This window comes from Dromaius novaehollandiae, chromosome 1, assembly GCF_036370855.1.
Source record: "Dromaius novaehollandiae isolate bDroNov1 chromosome 1, bDroNov1.hap1, whole genome shotgun sequence".
Classification (NCBI taxonomy): Eukaryota; Metazoa; Chordata; class Aves; order Casuariiformes; family Dromaiidae; genus Dromaius; species Dromaius novaehollandiae.
The window spans coordinates 207,459,675-207,478,851 of NC_088098.1; the positions used below are offsets into that span (position 1 = coordinate 207,459,675).

The 19,177-nt window shown below is 40.1% G+C and overlaps 1 protein-coding gene across 5 annotated transcripts in view; it reads right to left on the bottom strand.

Moving 5' to 3' along the window:
- CEP295 (centrosomal protein 295) overlaps positions 1 to 6,066 on the bottom strand; it is a 48,931-nt gene extending 42,865 nt beyond the window's left edge. For 3 of the 5 annotated variants that reach the window (XM_064505119.1, XM_026109181.2, XM_026109179.2), the window contains exons 1-5: positions 5,935 to 6,066; positions 4,168 to 4,300; positions 2,755 to 2,955; positions 1,430 to 1,554; positions 480 to 573 (exon numbers count right to left, since the gene is read on the bottom strand). In XM_064505119.1, coding sequence (XP_064361189.1) covers positions 480 to 573; positions 1,430 to 1,554; positions 2,755 to 2,955; positions 4,168 to 4,275 — 528 coding nt within the window. In that variant the 5' untranslated portion in view covers positions 4,276 to 4,300; positions 5,935 to 6,066. Of the gene's footprint in view, positions 1 to 479; positions 574 to 1,429; positions 1,555 to 2,754; positions 2,956 to 4,167; positions 4,301 to 5,636; positions 5,813 to 5,934 lie in introns of those variants that run through there. The other 2 variants (XM_064505118.1, XM_064505120.1) reach the window with 2 other exon arrangements.
- Positions 6,067 to 19,177: the final 13,111 nt, after the last annotated feature.

Here is a 19,177-nt window from a genome sequence, read left to right on the forward strand (position 1 = left end):
GTATAGCAGAGAATTAAACCTATGTTTCTTACCTACTTTCCTCCTCACTAGCCTGATACTGGTTTCCTATCGAAATTAAACAGCTTGGCATACATTTTATACTCCCTACAAGGAACAAAAAGCACCTAAAAAGCTAAAACCATACTACAGCTTTGTTACAGAACTAATCAAAATACAATGCTACTACTGCACCATTATGACAGAAGGCTGGGGTGGTACGTACATGCTGGGAAAGATCACTGTAACGTTTAACACTACTAAGGCTATTAGATGAAAATGAGATCACAATAAGGTTGAAAGAGCTTATTAATCACAAAAGTAAGGCCTCAGCTGCCTATAAGAAATAAAATCCACACATAACAAATCTGAAAAAAGCAAGTATTAAAAGCCTAGTAACAAGAAGTCTTCTAATAGATAACTCTCATTTCCTTGATATTGTATCCTGAAATTATGACCACTATCACATGATGAATACACACCTCAAGAGGATGTGGTGGAGGAGGTGGTAGGCTTGCAACTTTGGCAGCTCTTTCTCTTTCCACATCCAGAGCATGTTTACGTGCATTGATTCGTCTTGAGAGAGAGAAGGGGGAAAAAAGGGGGGGGAGGGGGAGAGTTATTCAAGCAATAATGACAGCATTGTGTAAAATAAAAGACAAACCTAAAATAATAAAAAATAAATTCAGGAACTTCTGAACCTATTTAACTCTTTGGAGACTGGGATGGGCAAGCATACTGAAAAGCCAACAGAACTGATGATGGAAGGCAGCACTGGAAAATTAGTTTCTTGAAGTAATACAAAAACATTAAGAAAACATCTGCGTAAGACAACCTTTTCAAGAAGAAAGCAAGATCCCTGCTTTTCACATAAGTTTCTGGAAAGTTCTGCATCACTTCAACATATTTTAATTGTTCATATGTATGCAAAACTAAGCATTCCAACAGTAGGCTTCATCTCTATTCAAGCACCACTATCCCCAAGAGAACACAGCTCATTTTTCACGCCAGCTCAAGTTTGGACCGATCCAATGGGGAGGGAAAAAATGCTAAGAAGGGAGAGACAGTGACAAATGTGGTAGGTTCTTTTTTCAAGTGGGTAACTCTCCATCAGGAACTGGACTGAGGACATCTCATTTCATGTGTCATTGAACAGCTGCCAGTCAACAATCTGGACCAAAAATAGTGATATAGAGATAAAAAGCTCCGCGGTCCATTGAGAGTCTGTCAGGTCAGCTAGTATACTTGACCTTCTATCTTTGTTTTAAAACTACAATTCTTATCAAAATCCGTATTTGTCCTCAAGCTCTAGTCCTCTAATTTCACAAATTAAAAAAAGCTCCAAAAAAGAAGGATCAAGATTTTTGTCTTTCATCTTGCAAAACTGTAGAGTGCACTCTGTGCTTAATAAAACTAGATTACTATTGCATACCGGGCTTGCTCACGAAGTAATTTTTCTTTTTGGCACTTCTGCTCTTTCAGGGCTTTTCTATGTCTCTTCTCAGCTCTTTGTTTCCTTTCCTCTGCTTGCTTTGCCAGAGCTTCTAAATCAGGTTCCTTTCCAATAAAATATTATAAGGACTTAATACAGGATTTTAATTACTTCTCATACTATCAGTATGATATTTCAAATTAAGTATTGCTGGTAAGAAACAAGAGCTTGAAAATACTTTCTTCCATATTAGAGCAAAAGCTTTTCCTCCTTTGCCATCTTCTTTATTCTCTCCTCATCTACCACCAGCAGTACCAAATTTGCCATAATCGTCAACCAGTGTAACCAAATATCAACATGAAAAACTTAGCTTCTCTCTGCATCTTCTTAATAAAAACAGTAATATAAATATACTTAATGTTTTAGCAAATGCTCACTAAACCATACAGAGAAAGGCTATAACTATATCTCAGTCATTAATTACAATGCTTGTGTACCAACAAAAATATTTCTTCATAATGTTTTCTCTATTCCTACTACAGTGTTCCCACAATTTTTCACAAATTCTTCCATCTTAGCATCCAAAAAAAACCCTTTAGAAACAATGTTGAAATATGAAGAAAAGCATAATGCTGTTTCGCTTGGGTTAAAAAAAACCAAAAAAACCCAAACACTGATTAATTCAGAGATTAAGCTAGTCTACTAAAGACACAGGAGAAATCTGTTGCAGAGCTTGATTTCTACAACCCTGATTCAAAGTCAAACCCATAGAGGATTCCTGCTCCACAACCTCAATGATCTCAAATAGAGTCTACATAAATTATAGGATTTAGAAATCAGTGAAAATAGTTTACAGAAGCAGAATTCCAAAGCAACATCAGATTGGAGTTCAGTAAGGGCTTCAAAGGCCTTTGCATAAGACCTTCTATGCCACTTGAGTACTGGAAAAAAAAATTTCACAAGTGTATGTTATTCAGCACAGAAAAGGTATCACGCATAGATCAATAAACAGCCTCCGAAAAAAAAATCATCTAATGAGTTACTTATGCTCTGACATCTAAGGATGTCCATCCTGCAATAACACAACTATAAATCTTCCCCAATAAGAAGTTTACACTTCTTCCCACCATGCCTGGTCCCATGAATAAGTATCTGCACACAAATACATAAAGATTTCTGTGAAGTCTTCATTCTTAAAAAACTCTGTTCAGATATTATGACAGTAAGATCAGGAATAAAAAAAAGTGACTAAAGAAACCCTGCAACCTTGATATTTCCAGAACATCAAGTATTTTTATGACAACAACATTAAGCTCTTTACTTACATTTTCCTTGGCTTGTCTGTGTCCCTCACCAACAGCTCTTAAGCTCGATAAATACAGTTTTTCTAAGGCCTTAATCTTTTGATCTTGTGCTTTCTGCCACTCGGCTCTCAATGCCTTCTCTAACTGACGTAGTTGTTCTTCTCTCCTCTGCTTTACCTCCTGTCTTATCTGCAAGGCAATGTACTTCTCTTGCTCCCTAACCTGCAGAAATAGCATTTGTTTTGTCAGCAATTTAAAAAAAGAAGAGTCATTCTTTCTGGCAGCAGATCTTTCCACAATATGCTCTCCCTCACTTACCACTTTCGGTCTCACCGGCTCTTGCATTACAACTCCATCTGTCCCAAACATGTTTTAACATTGCCATTACCCTTTTCCAAACTCCATCTTTAATAATAAATGTAATCTTTATTAAATTTTTTGGTTTAAGCCCAAAAACCAACACACAGCTGACAATCAAAATACAAAAACTTGGAATGTCTTTCCATCCATAGGAAAGGAAACAATACAATGATTTAGTAATAACTTTTATTATGATGCAACATATTTGTTTAACCGAGCAATATAGTTGCTGTTTTTCCTTAAAGTTTGTCAATAAAACTTTGGTAAACCAAGTGGAAAAAAAAAACTCTTCCCCCTAAGGAGAAACACGTGTAAGGAAAAAAGCCTAAGAGGCTGGAAGATTAGTATATATAATTTTCTCGAAGATGTATAGTTTTGAAGATGTGAAAGACCTAAACAGCTTGCGTAGGATAGCACAGAGAAAGACAAATTTTAAGAGTAAGAAGAAAAAAGGGAAAAGTCACATGCCCAAATAGCAGCAAGGTATAACAGAAACGGAAGAAAGCCGAGACAATCGACAGCCGGGCTACGAGGAACTTAAAGATGCTTTGGTTAAATTGTTCCTAAAAGGAACAATACTTTAGAGCTACTACATATTGTAACAACTCTTTTAGTCTACTGGAAAGCTGTGAAGCTTCATATTAGCCATAGGTAGCTTGTTTTAGTGGTGATCATGCAGAAGAAATATTTGGAAGACAAAGTTATGAACCTTTACACAAAAGACATACCAATAGAAAACAGACATATCTGCATGTTGACTGACAAATAAAAATGGTAGCCAAAGATGAAAATTCAGATATAAATGAAGATGAAAGTTGGCAAGAAGAAAGAAGTCCTGGAACAGAGGCCCAAGTGAACCTAGCAAAGAGAGAAGATATCACAAGCAAAACAAGCATTTACGAGTAAAGAAACATGAGAAAAAGAAAATAATTCACAAACTACATGTAAATTACATTTTGCTGGGTCATTATATTGTGTATTAAATTTGTATGAAATACATTTTTACATATTTTTCTAATTTTTTTTTAACATCATTAAATGAAAGGGACAACTAGATCAAAAACATAGGCATACCTGCTGTAGCCTCAGTTTTCTTCTTCTTTCATATTCTTCTTTTAAAAGCATTGATTCTTCATTAGGACTAAGCCTCAATTTCCCTGCTCTTGCCACTTTCCTCTTCATCTTAAGGAGGATGAACAATCAACTTCTGTGAGAACAGTGTGAAAAACAAACATTGGACATAAATGATATTAACAAAACAGCCAGAAGAAATAAATATTGCCATAATCCTACAAATCTATAATGATATCTGTCAAAGTGGGCTGCAACTGTTTATGCCTGTTACAAATTTCACTCAATTCTATTGGCATTGTCTTTTTCATAACCATAAAACAGAGCATACTGGTTTTGAACTATGATGCATGTAGTAAACTCCACAAAGAGTAGATATTATATTCACATTCCAGAAACCTTGCACTAGAAAATAAATACCATTCCATCCATAATATATATAATCCACACATACACACATCCCAAAAAACACACCACCTGTACAGCAGGCTGGTTACATAGGTGATTTGTACTGAAATATTCTCATACAACTACAAGATACAAAATACTGAGATTGTTAACAGTTTAGACTGCAATCTAAGGCTCTCCTCCCCCTCCCTGTTCTATTTTTAGAAAGCTGTGAAAGTCCGGTAAGTCTGCATTCCACTAAAACACCAAAATTCCTAGCTGTTAATTTTTTAGTTCAATTTCATTAAGTAGCTTTTTCAAATAATGTTTCCCTGTGGATTTTACTGCGGAATCATCAGCAGGACAACAATGCTGGTTTTGCAGATCATTTCTCATTTTCCTTACAATTATCATTTCCATTTTTAACCTCAGAGCAAAGAGTTTTTCAGCCTGATATACAGCCTGGTCCAACCCCCACCCCCCAAAAAAAAAAAAAGATCTGCTCTTTAAGTGTTAACAGTCCATAAACATTTTCCTCCAAACCCTCTCCCCAAATAAACAAACAAAAATTCTCAAAACCACTGCTTAAAGATCAAAAGGTTATTACTAGCTAACAACCCAGGTAGCATTAACAATTGTAATCAACATAACTGAGTTTTTGTTGCATCTGAAAAGGTTTCTTTTCAGTATCATAGATACAGAAACAACATAGCTCTAAAGTAATCAGATGAAGCATAAAAAGGAAATAATTGTCCATAAGTTGCATTTAATACAGGCTTAGTAAACCACTGGGTTCCAGGGTTCACTATAGGATAAAGAGTGAGAGAAAACTGTGACTCCTTCTAGCCATCCCTTATCTAGCTGCTTCATTTCCCGCTCAAAGAAAGGAAATCCTACAGGATGAACAACACGAAGTCAAAAGATCTAACGCTGAAGGGACAAGAACAAGAGCAGATGACACAGGCGCTCCTGTAAAACAGCCACATCTACAAAGACTCAGGGACAGCATGAAGCAGCCAGCACACGCAGCCTTCTCCGGCAACGCCGCGCTGCAGCGCAGTGTTACCACCCCTCGTTCTCCTGACCAGCAGAGCAAGCGCAGAGCAGGCCGACCGGCGAGCTCTCCTTCGGCGCCGGAACGGGCAGCGGCGCAGCTGAAGGCAGCGGCAGGCGCCGAGCGCCCTGAGGCGGGGGGCCGGGCCGGGCCGAGCCGAGAGGGCCGCGGCACCGCCGGGCACGCGCAGGCCCCGGAGAGCCGCCGCGCTCCGCACCGCTGCCGGCCCAGCGCGGCCCTCACTCGCGGGGCACCCTCCCCACGCCCCCCTCCCGAGCAGGGGCCGCTGGAGGCGCCCGCATCGACCCCCGAGAGCAGCCCGCACCTACCTGCCGCCGCCAACGGCCGCTTCGTATGCCTGCGTCACCGCCGACGCCCCTGCCCAGCCGCCAATGGCCGCGGGCGCGGCGGGAAGCTCAGCCGCCAGCCGCGAGCCTCGCCCTCTGCGCATGCGGAGCACCGCCCCCGCCGTCCCGCCACGCCTCGCAGCGCCCCAGGCTGCCAGAAGTGCGCCTGCGCCAGCGGGGCTCCCCGCCCTCCCGCGCAGCGGCGAGCTCCGCCCCCGGGCTCGGGGTGACCAATGGGAGCTAAGGAACGCCGTGATTGATTGGTGAGGCCGAAGGCGGCAAATACAAAAGTCTCTGGGGGCCTGGTGGGGTGGCTGACTGACTGGCTGACTGACTGACTTTTCCTTTTTTTTTTTTTTAACTTCTCTTCCTTTTGCTCAAAACACCAGAAAAGAGGTGGAAAGAGGCAGTGATGCGATAGCTGCTTGGGGGCCACACTCGATTCCCCGCCCTGTGCCTCTTACCCAAGCAGGGCTCTGCTCCCCTCCAGGTGGACTTGTCTCCTCTTGCCCCTCAAGCCACCTGTCCTCGGTCAGGCCCTCCCTGAAGGCTAATTTAAGCACGATTAATATTTGATCCGCTCTATCAGGCAATCTTGGTCTTGTGTGTGAAGGGGTTTATTGCCATGTGTGTGGCATTGCAGGGGTGCAGGGTCTCAGAGGATGCAAGTTCATACAGGAGAGGTGGTGGCAGGCCTAGAAATGGGGGAACTGGGAAGGAAAAAATAAAGCTGAGCATTGCCTCTTTGCTCACCCTTCTTCCCCTACGTAACTCTGGTTCAAAGCACCTTTTGATGCCCCATACGAGTAAAATGAGTAAATTTAGACCATGGTAGTCCAGCTGGATTTCTGGTGCTGCTCTGCCTGCCTTCTGAGGCTTGTAGGTGGCTGTTTAAATTGCCTTTACAATGGGCAGATCTGTATTGCTCTCTCAAGCTCCTAACTGGTGCTGATCTTCCAGGAACCTTTTTTAAACTAATTCCTGCTCCTGTAAGTCTGATGCAATACGTGTTCACTTCTTCGCTTTCATCCTCATGTTTTAGCTTTCATTATAAAAGGGACCATTTGTCATGTGTGTGAGATTTACAGCAGTTGGGGTTTGAAAGTGGAGTCATCTGATATCCTTGACTTGTGAGGAGCAGCAAAACTTGTTATTCATGTTGAGAGAAACAATTCTGCTGCACATACAGATGAGGCAAGAGTGGCTGTGCCAGAATGTTTTTTTCCATTGAATATGTTCCTGGGGTCTGAGCTGCCACTACAAAAAGGGGGAGAAATGCCTGTGAATTGTAATTAGTTAGGCAGACAGGAAAGAATCAGTTGTCTTATGCTGAAATGTGAGTGTAAAATACAGCATTTTATGCAGTTTCTTCTAGAGAAAGGAAAAAGTGCTTTTTTTACTAAGAGCTAGCTGTCAAATTAACCCACTATATTGTGCTCTTCAGGACTGAAATCAGGAGACCTGAGATGACTTGGTAAAGCTCAGTGGCCCGGTACACGCAGATGCATGCCTGCACATAAAATACATGGAAAACTACAAGTTGCAAAACAAAAGCCAAAAGCATGGGAAGAAGTCGTGTAGGAGCTGGATGTGCTTTCTTCACGGTCTTCTGCATTTTACTGCTAAACTGCCTTCTTATTCAGACTTCTGTGCTATGGGATCAGTTAGGGAGATAATTTGCTTTGTATCACATGCTTGCAACTTGTTTGCAAGCTGCTGACTATAATAGCTAGTGAGTAGTTAATATACCTGATTGTACGCTGCAGACACCCAGGTGTTCCACAGTATGGATATCGAATAAATTACACTTGAGTAGTGTCTTTTCAAATGTGTTTCCAGTCTCCTTATTGGATTTTTTTGTCCTTCAGCATTTTCATTATGACAGTCCTGTCCACAATAACATCTCTTCTAAATAGCTTTTTTCTGCAGGTCAGCAGGTAAAAAAAAAAATGAAGACAATCTATTAAGAGAGTAATTGAGATTATGGTTTTTAAAACCCTCTACTTATCAAATGCGAAATAGGTCAAATATATGCTCCAGAATTAGACTACTGGAAAAAGAGTTATAATGAATCCCACATTTGCCAGATAGGAATTTTGTTTCAACAGTGCTTTTTAGACAGAAAGTTGTGCAGAATTATTTCTGCTACCACTTAATTTACATATATATAATTAAAAACAGGCATTTAGCAAACAGTAATTTGAATAATATTTTAATGCTTTCCACTTAGTATGTCTGAACTACAACATTATTGACACGGATTAATTCTTTCCTGTTGCGAGGTAGATGGTGTTCCTTTCATAAGAGGTGAATATTAATGCAGCAATATTGTTGCCTAATCTAGCTGGGCAAACCTAACACTGGAGATAACAATCCTGCTTTGTTTTAACCAGTCACATGTCTGGGGGAAAAGAAAGACACTTGGTGTAGTTGTCATCTACAGAGTCCCAAGATACTCAGAGGAAGATCTGAATTTGTTTTCAGGAACAGAATGCTTTCTATATAAAAATATCTTCCATTGTGAAGCTGTATGAAAACACCAATTGAAAAAAAAAGAAATTTGTTTTCATGTGTTTGAAGTTGAAGGAGTTGTATGACTGTAAGCATATGCACAGTTTGCTGCTGAGGTGACCTGTAATGTGTGGTCAGGAGCTCCAATCACAGTATAGACCTTTTCTTGTAAGAGTGATAGCAGGCATCCTGCTACCACAACAAATGGCTTTTGAGTGGGATTGTCCATACTTCCCTATCAGAGAAGGTTTGTTCTATCAGCAGACGAACCCTCAGAGGAGATGTTGGCTCCGGCGTATTTCCTGGTGTGCTCTGTGTGGGACTGTTTTGCCTGCATACAGGATTAGTGAAACTGGGAGTTGCCTTAATGTGCTTGGAGAGAACAAAGTTTCCCTGCTCTGTGGCACGTCAAATATGCCAGTTTATGCATTTTTTTTTTTTTTTATCATGCAGGATCACTTGCTCCTTTCTTCTTTAGAAATTCTTACCGGCCGTTCATGTCTCGCACTAAGTGTGAGATGACCTTGCACTAGATGCTTTTCTGCACCTTTAGTGGGGAAGCAGTGGTTTATAGGTTTTTCGAGATCCAGTAATGGAATAGTATAACCACCTGCACCTTGTGCAGGACTTGGCACCCTGCAAGAATTAAATACTTTCCTTGTTAAAATCTGAAGGAAGAGCTTTAAAGAATGTGTCATATTCAGACATTAAAAAAAAAAGTCTTCTGATACCTCATTAGACAGTAATGTAGTTTTCTGTTTCTTGTTTCCCTCTTGCTTATTACTGAAGCATCTGAACAAAACCAGAGTCTCTCAGTTTGAATTGGCCTTTCTCTGCATTCAATATCCCCCTGTTTCATTTGGCACATTATCATATGGCTTTAACTGTTTTCCTTTGGTGCATTTTGTTTTGATCTGTGATTCTTTGTTTCTCATGCTGTTTTATCTCCTGTTTAGCATCTTACAATAGATTTCTAATTATCATGACCAGCAGAAACTAACAGGATGTGGTTTTACACAGATTTTTAATCCTCCATTTCACACAGTCACAAAACTACAAAATACTTTTGTTAAATAGTTTGCATTAAACGCAGGTTTTTTACATGCAAATGTTGTAAACATGATGTTTCCTAACATGAAAAAAAGAGCTAGTTTTTATTTTGAAGTCTGAGTAATCTACTATGGTCAGCCTATACATGCATAACCTATAACAGTTTATGCCTGAGACTGATTTGGAGATAAGTTTTCTTGACATGGGTGGAAGGGTAGTCTTCATTTTTATACTCTATGTTGTGTAATAAAAGGCTGCAAAGCTACAGTTTCAAGTACCAAAACAGTTATATCCAGAGCTGTGCCGTATAAAATCACCTTGCAGATTATACGCATAAGTAGGATGCTACAGGTCGAAAGACTTGTGAACGAAAGACAAGAGGCATGAAAAACTGAGTAACTGTTTAAAGGAAAATCAAACGTAATTAAGTATAATGCACCTCCTAAAACCAGTGTCATGGCAAGATCAAGAAACAGTTGTGAATTCAGAGCTCGTTTTAGGTATAGTGTTGTCTCACAGAAAACTGCATGCTTTCTTACGACATTGGTCAAGGAGCTCTGTTAAAAACAGAATCAACACCGATCTTCGGGAGTGTACACTCTCTCCGTTGTAAAGACTTTACTTAGTGTCCTTAACCCAGCTTAATAGTGCAGGTGTCTGGAAAACAACCTTTGTTTTTCCAGCGTTTGGTTGCTGATCATGTATGAACCTTAGTGCTGGATACAACCACTTTAACGTGGGGTCTCCCAAAGTTTGAAGCCAAAAGAACTGAGCTCTATCAAATTCTTGCAGGCAAAAAGAAGCCACATGTATTTACACTGCTGCATGTCCTCAGGACCAGTCTGGATAATTACACAATGATATAAGCATATGCACAATTCTACAGCACGAATTCGGTGTGCATTTTTTTTTTTACTAAAATTCTTGTAATCTGCCTTCAACATTGTAAAATATATTGAAACCGTACACAGACTGTTCTCCAGTTGTTAGAATATGCATAGTAATTACGTGCAAAAATTGGCCAATTATGCTCAATCCAGTGAGCCTACAAGCTGTTCGTTGCCAGTTTTTCTTAACTATTGTTCCATATACTGCTTGGCTAACTTTCTTTTGTTTCTTCTTGTAATACCTGCTTTTATTCAATTTCACAAAATAAACTGAACGTTACGTGCTTTGCTGCAGGTAGTTTCAAGCAGAAAATAAAATGGAACAGTGCTGGGTTTTCTGGTATTTTCTTTAAATAACTGGTTGTACTATACTTTAGCAAGAACTCTTGAATGCTTTAAAATTTTACTTTGTTGGAAAAAGGCCATGTTTGTGTGTTCAGAATGCTGGTTTTTAGTTTAGTCCTATGTTAACACTAAACAGCATATTTTCAGCCTGTAGTACAGATGAACCTGGAATAAAGCTGCTTTTTGTCTAATTTTAAAATGAATATTCTTTCTCCAACCAAAATTGGCTTCTGACCTGTACTGTGTGTCTCTTCCTGTTGATTGCTTATGCTTATTAACTTGTATGCACGAAATGTAGCGTCAGGAATCAAAAACAGGCACTGGAGGATATTTTCTGGCATGAACTCTTCCTTGGCAGTGTCTACCATAAGCTTGTGTTGATAAGCATTTGGAGATTTCGCAAGTTTCATTTTCCCTCAGATGTATGTCCAAAGGTTGTGTTGCCAGCAATGAAATTAATGTAGAAACATTTTGAGCAATAGCTTAAGGCTTTAAGTCTACAGATCACTATGGAAGAGGTTAAAGGTTCCAAATGAAATCATAAAGAGTAAGTAAATGGTTAGGTCCAGCCAATTTAATAGCAGATGAAGAGAGTTCAGTCAGAATCCCGTTTGATGTCTCAATAGTCATTTACGCATAAAGCAACTAAAAATGTATGTTAGATACTTCCTCTCATTACCGTAGGCTTCTGCCATCTCTGACAACTTCTGCTTTGGGAGACATAATGGCTAAGAAATGGGATGCAGGTCTCTTCCTATGAATATATGTATCACTATCCTCAGCTATGTTATAATGTCTTAATATTGTTTATGAAATACCAGCAAAATGTTCATGGTGTAAAAAAAGTGGATCCTGGTTTGATCAAGACCTTCACAGTCCAAATCAAACGGACTACATGATCAGACAGGCCTGTGATGCACCAGATTACAGTTCTATCACAAATTAGCTTTGATTCTTTCTTTAGTAGAAAGAAACTGATTATGTAGATGGAGTCATTAAAAGGCTTTACAGAGGAAGTCTGGAGGATGTTTCAAGGAGAACCTTACATAAGGAACGGGTGGTAAAGAAAGGTTTCCAAGGAGTGAGAATGAATTTGCACTGAGAGGAGGAACTTGGAAAAAGCTGCAAAGATGATACAGAATGAGCAAACTAGTATTTAGAGGGAAGCAGGGAGCATGGAGTAGTGATCTATTTGTTCTTATATTCCTCCAGTTTTGCTCTTTTCCTTTATTAGAAACTGTTCCCTTTATAAACATGAAGACTTTTTCTGTCATAATTTTGTTAAATATTATAGACACCAAGAAGGGATGAAAGAACAAAGGCTTTTAGTGACTGAAAAGAGATAAATCTACAGTCAAGTCTGAAAGAAGAAAATGTGCAAGGGAAGCTGATTAATGACTTAGTCTCCAGCCTACCAAACTAGCATCTGAGCTTCAGTGTCCCATGAGACCATGGATATATGTGTGTGGGTATGTGTGTGTGCACGCACACAGTCTTGGCCTAGTCTCTTAGGGCTTGATCTGAGATCTGGTAAATGGAACTGAGCCCCAGAATCCCAAATTTGAAGAGCCTTGCTAAGCTGCTGAAGTCTAGAAGTATGGCATTTATTAATTTTGAAGGTCCTCGACCTTCTAGACTCACTGTTCTTTGCACTCTCAGACTGTTCTAGTGTTGACAGAGCTGACAGCTCAGGATCTAGACGTGAACAAGGTTCAGGAATTGCGGGTTTTTTCTATATAGTTCAAAATCTAGTGTGCTCAAAATGCATCTGACAACTGCACAGGGTACTAGCCTGTAACGTACTACTAACTTAATGTACTACTATTTTCTTTTAAAACGTAGTTGGAGGAGGAAGAAGCCATGATGCTTGAACAGGGGACTGGAGACCAGGCCTCCCATTCTCCATGTTTGTACCTAAACAGCTAGATTAGAGTCATTGCTCGCTTGCTCTCTCTATGGCCAAATTAATACTGAATGACTTTTTGCGTGTGGCTTAGCTTCACAGGAGAAGGCAGATTATCTTCCCTGGCCTCCCTTCCTAGAACGATCTATGCCTGCTGGTTTGAACAGGTCCGTGGGAGTGGACTTCCTGCCTTTCGAGGAAAAACAGTGAATCTTTCCCACTTCCTCCGCAAGTGCTGTAGCCACCAAGCTGCTTTTAAGTGGATGCAGTTCCTACCACCTACTCCTGTTGCTTCACTGGGGAAAAAGGCTTTGCACAGCTTTTTTGAAGACGTGGGTTCCTATATTTAGAGATGTGAGGCTAAAGATATATTTTCTGAAGACTGTATCCCTGCAGCTCTGAGAGGTGGGATCCAACACATATTTCTTTTCTCAACATTTCCTATAAGCTAGTCCTAGATAGCTGCACCTTAACACCTAGACTTTAAGTGGTTCCCTATTAGTGTTCTGGCATCTCTAGATTTATCTTAAGGTTCCAGAAATGCCTACGCACTCTGTAGGAAGTTGATGCACCCAACAGCACAATCCTACATCGGCCCTAAAAATGGAGCCATCCATTGAATACAACCTTTAGTTTCAGATATTAAGAGATTAAGGTAATGCTGTAAGGTGGTAAAGAGGACAGAAGCAGTAATGGAAAAAGAGGTGGGCAGCAGTATCATTTGCCCCATTAACACGCCCTTGGTAAAGGAAAAATGTGTTTTTTTCCCACCGGCCCAATAAAACTGCCTCATTCTTCTTCCTTGGATGATCAATGCTCATTTGGAATTTTATCACTGTCCTTTTTAGAGGATGATTTAATTGTTTTACATTTATGGAGGCAAGGTAATAACCTTAGATTTACATAGTGCTAATTTCTTTCTTTGTGAGTGGGGTTCTGCAAGATGTGAGCAATTAAGCTGCTGTGGGAGGATACAGGAAACATGATTAATGGATCAAAGGGACATCATCCAAGGGAAATGGGTATAATACCAAGGGAGATAATGCTCCATTTCATAATAGTTATGCAAATATACCAAATGTTGGAGAATTCAATTAGTATTTGACAAACGGATTTTCTGTGATGCAGAGTAAACATGTACTGGGGGGGAAAAAAAGGCTGTATTGCACATTATCTGTTAGCTTCCTCTGGAGCAGGCTGGGTGGGCTGGTCAGGCATCCCAGTCCACTGCAGGTGGCAAAGAACAGCTCGGCGTGAATCAGTGCCAGACAGTGATATTGTTCGGATGAAAGAGGCTAAATTTTATACACAACATCAAGGTTAAATTTTATGCACAGAAGGCCAGTCAGCACTTGTCATTCTGCTTAAGTCTGCTGCTCAGTCCTCTGCCATAAGCTAAATTTTATCCCATATAAATGAAAAGTGGCTTAGGGATAAAGGAGATAGAATTACACAACTTCGACACCCTTGATCTTTTATGTTTTAATATTTAATGTTTTAAAAGCAACATTTTAAACAAACGAAACAAAAACAGCAATCAGAGGTAAGAATGGGATGCCTGAACCAGTGGAAGACACAGGGCTGGGGCTCCGAAAACCTGTGCCTCACTTCCCCAAGTATAAAATGAGGTTAATACCAACACTATATAAGGATAATGACTCATTTAGATATTGTAGTGATGACAGACAGAAGTACCTACATTTAATGAAAACAGAAGTTTTGTTTGTTTGCTAGCTTCCATACTGAGCATGGTTTTTTAATCCCTGTTCTGAAACACACAGCTCTGTTACTGAAGATTTAACAAGAGGTTTTGCTCTGACAAATCCGGATCCAGAGAAGGATAACATTTGCGAAGCATACTGAAGAGTGTCTGACTTTGCAGGCTGGGCACTGAGCTAACGAAGTGTGGCAAGAGTTACGGAACTGAAGCTGTAAGTGTGAAACTCAGGTTTGTCTTTCAGTTACAATTGTAGTGTAGCTGGGTGTCGGGACTGTGACTGCATGCGCCGCCAGTGCTCTTAGGTCACGAATTGCCTGGGTAGTCCAGGAACTTCCCCGTTGGTCATCCGCATCGTTAAGATAATAAATTGATTTGAAACAATGGACTGACTTCAGACAAAGTGATTGACCAAACTCCGAGCCACCTTCACAATTAAAATTTTGGCTGTTACAGAAGCTCTTCCGGTGGGAATTTTGGGCAGTCCTAGAGACCTCTCCAGGCAGCTCCTGCTGTGACTAGACCAGTTTATGCACTTGAATGTGTTAACTAACATCCAGGGTGGAGAATCTGGCCCAGAGACTCCCTTAGGTAGTTCTTGCTGCAGAACCGACCACACTACATAGAAAAGATATTTGCAAATAGGCAGTAGAAACTATTCCTACAGATGCAGAAACAGTCACGTAGGACATTCTTTTGTACATATTTACGACAGGAGACATTTTGTATGTAGTTTAAGATAATCTGTAGCAGTGGATTGTACTTGTGCGTCAGTGGTCATGCAGGACCAAGGGCCACTTGGAATACAAGAACTGAGCAAAACCGTGGTTCAAGATACCTCATGTGACCCAGCTAAAGATGCCATTTCAGTGGACTCCTTGCAATGGAAACTGTTGTCACCATCTGGACAGCAAAGAACCATCATGTTTGAGGGACTTGATTCCCCACTCTTGCATTACCCTAGGCCAAAATCTCAGTAAATGAGTTCTTTTAGGCAAACACTGTCTATGAGTATCTCTCCAAAAAAGGTTCCTGGGCTGTTAGGACATTCCACTCCTTGAAATCAGGATGAGCTCTAGAGACATTCCTTCAGTGCCCAGACAGGAAGTTAGGAAGAATTTAATAAAGTGATCTTCAAAATCCTGTGCTCCTAAGGACACTTACCGTTGGGGATGCATGCTCCTGCTTGACTTGGAAGCATTCAGAGCTGAGACTTCTGAACATCACTCCTATCTATAAGAGTAGGTGCCTACTCTATAATGACAAAAGTCCACTGAGATGCAACCAAAATGATTAGGTGAACTATATACATATGCATATCACACAAATACAGTATTATTTTTTTTAGTATAAAGCATGGCAAACAGGTTACTCAATTTAAAAGTGATGTTGCTCTTGCTTCAGTGCTATTGTTTGGTGGTTAAAACAGTCAATCAAGAAGCTGGAGATCTAGGTTTGATTCTTAGCCTGGAAATGCTCTGTCTCAGGCTAGGGAGGTCTCTCTGGGGCATGCCCTATGCCAACTGGGCTGCTGTGCATCCAGGAAGGTCAGTCATGAGACTGGAAAGAGAGCAGACAAGAAGGTGCTCTGGAGACACAGAAGAAAAAGGCTTGGGGACCTGGAAGACAGGGAAAGACTGTGTTCTTCTCCACTCTTTTCTGGACTGTTAATGCATTTTGCATCAAGCAATCATGAGATGAATGTTCAAAGATAATTAGGGAAACAGAACTCCAATTAGGTTTGTTTTTTAAACATCTCATTTCTCTAGAAAAATGAGCCATGGTCAGTTAGGTCCCTACACTTGAGAAGGCTCCGTACTATGCATCCTGAGCGGGCAGAAGCTTGCAAGTCGAGCAAAAGGCTTTTCATATTGGTCAGCTATCGGGCAGAAGCTTGGAAGTTGAGCAAAAGGCTTTTCATATTGGTCAGCTATCGACCCTTCGTGTGGCATTCTGAGCTAACCCGGGAAGTATTTTGTTATTTTTATTGAGAATATGGACCTTACATGTGTAACTTCAATTCTCTGATTCGCCCCGCTGAGACCAGACTTTGTGATGCCTGTCAGAAGTGCATAAATAAGCACTCTGGATCGCATCCTTGCATCATTAAGTGTGTATTTTTCCCTATGCTTTTGACAGTCTGGGAAAGATGTGAGCCCTAGTTCATACTTGCAAGCCGCATGTTAATTCATTTTGATTCACTGTGGTCAAGTTACAAGCTCTTAAAAAAATCCTTATCTCTTCTACTGAGCCATCCACTTAATTCAGAGATAATAAATTTTAATAAACATTGATATTTCCCCCAGAGTTTATGGTATCTTTTAACAAGCAATTTTGCTGTGATCTTTGAGTTATTTCCTCTAATAGATGACTTCCTGTTGCCAGGGCTGATTCTGTCTCAAAACGTATTAATCTAACCCACATGTACACTTTAGTTAAATGTTTCTTGGCAGACGTCCACCACTGGAATCAAGTGCTGAGCACCACAGAGTATTTTTTTAATTGGACATAAAATTCATAGTTTTTGTATCATATCATTCCTTGCTATCCAGTATTTCCAATTAGATAATGAGCTCATTTTCAGGACAAGTTGGCCAAACCAGTGCTATTTCTAATTAATAGAGGCTACAGAAAAAAGTCACTTTCCTATTTTCTTTCCTAATTTTCTTTTCTTATTCTAGGAAAACTGTCTTAATTCTTTCCTAATCCTATTCTCTTTCCTAATATCTTTCCTAAATTAAATATTTCTGGAAAATATTATTGGTTCTTTTTCTTTTAGCGCATGAATATACAAAAGCATAATTTTGGAAATAAAATGTTTGTCCAGTGTGTAATTTGCAATGATTGTTGCAATATCTTTGGTTTTTATTGCAAATGTTTTGGCAACAAAGATAAATCTATAGCATATTCTTGTATCACAATGATAAAACCAAGGTAAGTAGCATGCTGACTGGGGAACTAGTAGCAACGTAGCTATCACAGCATGAATCACACAAGCCAGCTTGAGATGCTGGGTGAATACTTGCCAGCTAATGCCTAAGCTATTCTAGCCATACAGCCTGCTAAAATCTAGTGTAAAGACATTTTTGGTTAATATAGAACTAGCTTAACAATGTTTTTGTCTGGAAAAATGATCTCATTGGTTGCAATCATGCTGGCTAAGCTAGGAGGGGAAGCATCAGCCATACTGCCTGAGGCACTTGGCCTTGCAAGCTAAACAGTCCTGAGCTGGACCACACAGAACTCTACGTACTATGGACCTAAGTCAAGAGATCACGGCTGAACCCCTGGGAAGACTAGGGCATGGAAAACAAAACTGATGAAAGACTTAATGTGGCCTTTTCATCACTTCAGTGCTGACAGAGCAGATAAGGAAGCAGCCTGGAAAGTTATTAGCTGAAGATGAAATGAAAAATGTCAGTGTTCAGACATGGGTGAAAAGAGTGGTATGCAGAAAGAAAAAGGAGATCCAAACACTCGAGGCAGTGATTCACAGGGAAGGGTTCTCTCTAAAAAAGGAGACCATTTTACGTGGTACCTCTATCTTCTACTCTCCATCTAATGTCAATGAATAAGGGAGGTGAGTGGAGAGGCCAAGGCTGTCTTTCTCACTGTGGCAGTGGGGTTGCACTTCGATGGGATGGCTGCTGCTGGGACAGGCAGCCCTGCTCCCCCTGCTCTCCCCGCTCCCCTGCACTGGGCTGCACGGCCTCCTGCCCTCAGTCCCCCTGGCCAACTTGTGTAGGCAAGGTGCTTGTCCTTGCAGGATCACTGTCTACAGCTGCAACATGGGAATAATACTTCCATTTTTTGTAAAATGCATTGAGAACTACCCACATGAACCTCAGAACAGGAGTGCAAAGTATTGCCTTTTTGCTCGCCTTCACTTATTTTTTACTTTACTTTGTTGAAAGTTTCACAACACAAGGGTGTTGTGTCCTAGGCCATGATCATTTCATGAATTGTTAGTTCTGAGTTATTAAGAACCTAAAAAGTTACGTTCTGTTTGTATTGGATAGACATACAGTAAGACTTTCATGCCTGATTTCCTTGCTATTCCTTACTAAGATGTTTCTCACTCATGTAGAGAAATAATGAGACAGAAGAATGTTCAAAGGTTAGTATGAAAGCTGCAGGTTACTTCTGGCAATAATTATTCCACCTATCTGTCCACCTTTTTATTTGTATTTTATTCTCTCTCACTGTATATATAACAACAAATTCCTTAGCAGAATCAAAGCTGCTTTCTTTAAACTCACAGTGCTCTCGTTTGGTCCATACACAAACAAGCAGCATAGTGGAGGAATATATGCACATTATGCTCTTGGTAATATTCTGGTGGTAATTTATTTATCCGCATCCGGTTACTTTCCCAATATAATAGACCAGTCTTCCTTTTCTAATGAAAGTAGTCATGGGAAAATTGCTAGAGGTGCTATAATGAAAGCCAATATATTATGACATGTCTTTAGCAGAGTGGGTTAAGCATGAGTGCCTTGTGTGTTAACTGTTTCTTTCACCTGTAGAATACGAATTTGGCAGTAACAATAACAACGTATTAGCATTTTACACAGCAAAGAGTCAACATTAACTAAATATCCTTGCAACACTCCTCTGAGAGAGGAGAACATCATTAACCTCTTTTACAGATGAGGAAACAACATCGGATTAGCATTGTAACTCCATTGATTTCTGCGGAGTTACTCCAGATTTACACCAGTAGAAATGAGATTAACATTAGTCCCCCAAAAGATTAAGCAATTTTATTCATGGTTTTACAGTCACACAGCTGCACATTCAGGATTAAAAACT